Raw genomic sequence first — 3,107 nt, 5'->3', positions numbered from 1 at the left:
GGCGGTGACGCGTGATAGTATTTTAACAAATTCGCTAGATCTGCCCCCAATTTAAGAAGTTGCGTTGCGGTCCTCCTGGGGGAGACCTCAATGGGATGCATTTCTAATCCCTTCCTGAGCCCCTCCTGCTGCGTGTGCTAAAAGTAGCTGAGGCCCCAGAACTCTTTGCAGAAGTTCTCTCCCTCCCTCCCTGCAGACCGAGGCTTTGGCAGCCAGAATCCCCACTTAAGAGCAGCCCCAAGTTCTGGTCCCAGCCAGGGGCAGGCTGCTGGCGCTTGGTCCCCAGGTGCCTGCTTGCGGGGAGCAGCTGCGCCAACTGGAGTCCTGGTGGAGTCAATGAAGTGCAGCCGGAGGAGGATCCTGCGCCCGGAGGAGCAGAAGGAGCTCCAGGGCGTAGTCTATCGCGGTGTGAAGGTCAACATGGACAGCTCCAAGGAATCCTTTAAGGTACCGGGCGATTGGCGGTTGGGACAAGGCAGGGAAAGGCTCCGGGCAGGGCGATAGGAGACTAGACAGAGGATTCCTTGCCATCAATATTTGGATACTTTTGTGCACAAGCACATGAAGCAACCAGCGTGGGGGACACTAGGACTGGGAGGCTACTGGATGCTAGCACCTCCGGAGCGCTGCTCCGGATTCCAGAGCCTGGGGTCACAACTCAGAACGCGCCTCCACAGTGCCTGTTTGCTCAACTGGGTATTGCTAGGGTGGAGTTAATGCAATAAGAGATCTGCCCCCAAAGGAATCAGAATCCAACGACTGCATACAATCAGGATAAATTTGGAGTGTGGGTCATTTCACTTGAACATTTTATAGAACATTTTATAGTCGAATGGCCGAAGATCTGTCAGTCAGAGAGCTGTCCAGCAAGTGAGTTGGGGTCTAGAAGCATTCTCGATAAAAGTGCCCCAGAGAGCTCAGCGCTTGCAAATGATGCTTTATGGAGAAGAACTCAGACTGGCAGTGGGGGGCATCATCAGGACTGCAGGGGGAGACCTAGTGAAGATAGGTGTGTGGCTACCATGGGACCTCGGTTTCTTGGCTCCCATACTTTTTTTTTTTTTTTTTTTTTTACCTAAAGGCAGCACCCAATACCAAGCAGATGCTACAGTCCTGGTCGGAAGGCAGTTGAATGCTCAGAAAACCCATTAGATTTCCTTAGCTTGACAGCAAGAAGGGAGGAGCACTTTAGAAATGTCAAGGCATTAGCAGCAGCTTTTTAAACCCCACCACAAATTCCTTTCTGCAGTGGAACCTTGTTAATACCTTCTTAAGTAATTTTCAGGGGAAAATCCTTGTACACATATCCACAGAACATTCCTTAATTTACAATTGTGTGAGTTCACAGAGACTTGCATTTTGCTTTACTCCCAAAATATCTTTTAAAATGATTTCCAAATCCATACTTGGAAATGTATCTCTTTCTAACAGCCTCACAGTATTCTATTGTATAGAATAATATATCATGATTTGTTTAACCCATTATATGCTGATAGACATAGGACGCTTTTTGTTTGTTTTACTGTTTCATTAGCTTTGTTGAGTTTGTCTGTGACTGTAAATGTGGCTTCTCAGCCTGTCTCAGTAACTTTGTGAACATTTCTCTCTGTTAAAGTCCTAATGGAGGCATGAGGTAAGCATGGGTTTAATTTTGGTGGAGACTACTAAACTGTTGTTTAGACAGGCAGCACTGCCTATCACCTTTGTGAGTCAGAGGTAGTGTCCTGTCTGGCCTCAAAACAGCCACATGCCAGGCCCCTGAGGTGAGTCTGTTTGCATATCCTGATTTGGTATCATTGCTCCCCATCCCCACTTAATAGTAACATATCAACCAAGAGTTTTGTACTTACTCTGAAAACCCCAATCATGAGTGGTTTTCAGTCCCTAGGATGCTGTTTACCATTAGCACCAGGCAGGGATAAATTATAAGATTTCAAAAATCCCTCATGTAGCTCAGTTTTCTAGAGATTTGCAGAAGACTTTCTATCATTCAGTCCCAATCTTTTCTTCACATTTTTATTTTAGTGTCTTTATTTAGTTTTGCTGACCAAACCAAGTGGAGCCATTTATGTTCTTTAAGGTTACATTAGGGTTTATAGAGTCAGATATTTAGATATTATATTAACTTCAGTAATTCCAGATGATTCTGAAAAATCCAAGAGGTTATACTCATTTCACAGCAACATATGTAACTCAATGGAAAGTTTTGAACTCTAGGATTTCTTAGTAGCTTCTCTATTTGAAAGAATGAGGTTTACAATACACCCCCACACACACATAGAGCTTCAGAGATGCTATCATAACTGAAGATTTACAGAAATTTTGAAAAACGAGAAATGTGGAAAAAACACATTAGTTAGATGCCCTCTGCCATTTTCTGTAAATCGTTCAGAAGAGATGCTATTTTGGCAATTAGCTCTTCCTTTGCTCTGTTGCTTTGCTCTCTCACCTCTCTCACCGTAGGTTTTTTTTTTTTTTCCTTCTTTGGCTTCATTCTGCTTAGATTGTTTTCATTAAAGCAAACCTAAACAGACAGGTTTGAGCGCTCCAATTTAAAGGGCCTAATTTAGAATTAACGTCACTAAAAGTGAACATAGTCCCATAACTCAGAATTTGAGGGCTCAGTGACTCCTCAGGGACAGGAAACTACTCTGAATGAATTCTTCTATATTATGTAACATTTAATCCCCCAGAGGCTCACATACACAACATAGGAAGAAGTAACCAAACCACACTGCAGTTCTGGGACAACACTGAGATTAAAATGATTTCTTAGTATGCTTTTCAAATTCAAAAATATACAATCAAGCAAGACATTTGCTTACATTTTTCCCAAGGCTGTTTCTTTCTTTCCTTTTTTTTTTTTTTTTACAATTTTTTAAATTATTTATTTAATAACCACATAATTAGAAGCATTTCATTACAACAGCTTTAACATATTCAACAACAATTTCCAGAGCTAAGATGCATCTGTTTCAAGAGTGGCTAAATTTTTGGTTTACAGTTGAATTAATACAGTTACACAATATTGTACTCCCTATAAGACATAAAATTAAATGAGGTTTTAAACTTTAAAAAAGATCTCCATTTCATTATTAAAATACACA

At 41.7% G+C, this 3,107-nt stretch overlaps 1 protein-coding gene across 1 annotated transcript in view; it reads left to right on the top strand.

Annotated features, from left to right (window-relative positions):
- Window positions 1–177: 177 nt before the first annotated feature.
- The window catches only part of Trpa1 (transient receptor potential cation channel subfamily A member 1), a 51,291-nt gene continuing 48,361 nt past the window's right edge, over window positions 178–3,107 (top strand). The window contains exon 1 of the mRNA XM_029553975.1: window positions 178–447. Within this exon, the coding sequence (XP_029409835.1) occupies window positions 337–447 (111 nt within the window). The 5' untranslated portion in view covers window positions 178–336. The remainder of the gene's footprint in view (window positions 448–3,107) is intronic.

Source organism: Nannospalax galili, unplaced genomic scaffold (assembly GCF_000622305.1).
Source record: "Nannospalax galili isolate Female #2095 unplaced genomic scaffold, S.galili_v1.0 scaffold102, whole genome shotgun sequence".
NCBI classification, from domain to species: domain Eukaryota; kingdom Metazoa; phylum Chordata; class Mammalia; order Rodentia; family Spalacidae; genus Nannospalax; species Nannospalax galili.
The sequence above is the reverse complement of the archived record's forward strand: the minus strand, read 5'-3'. Positions and strand labels throughout refer to the sequence as shown.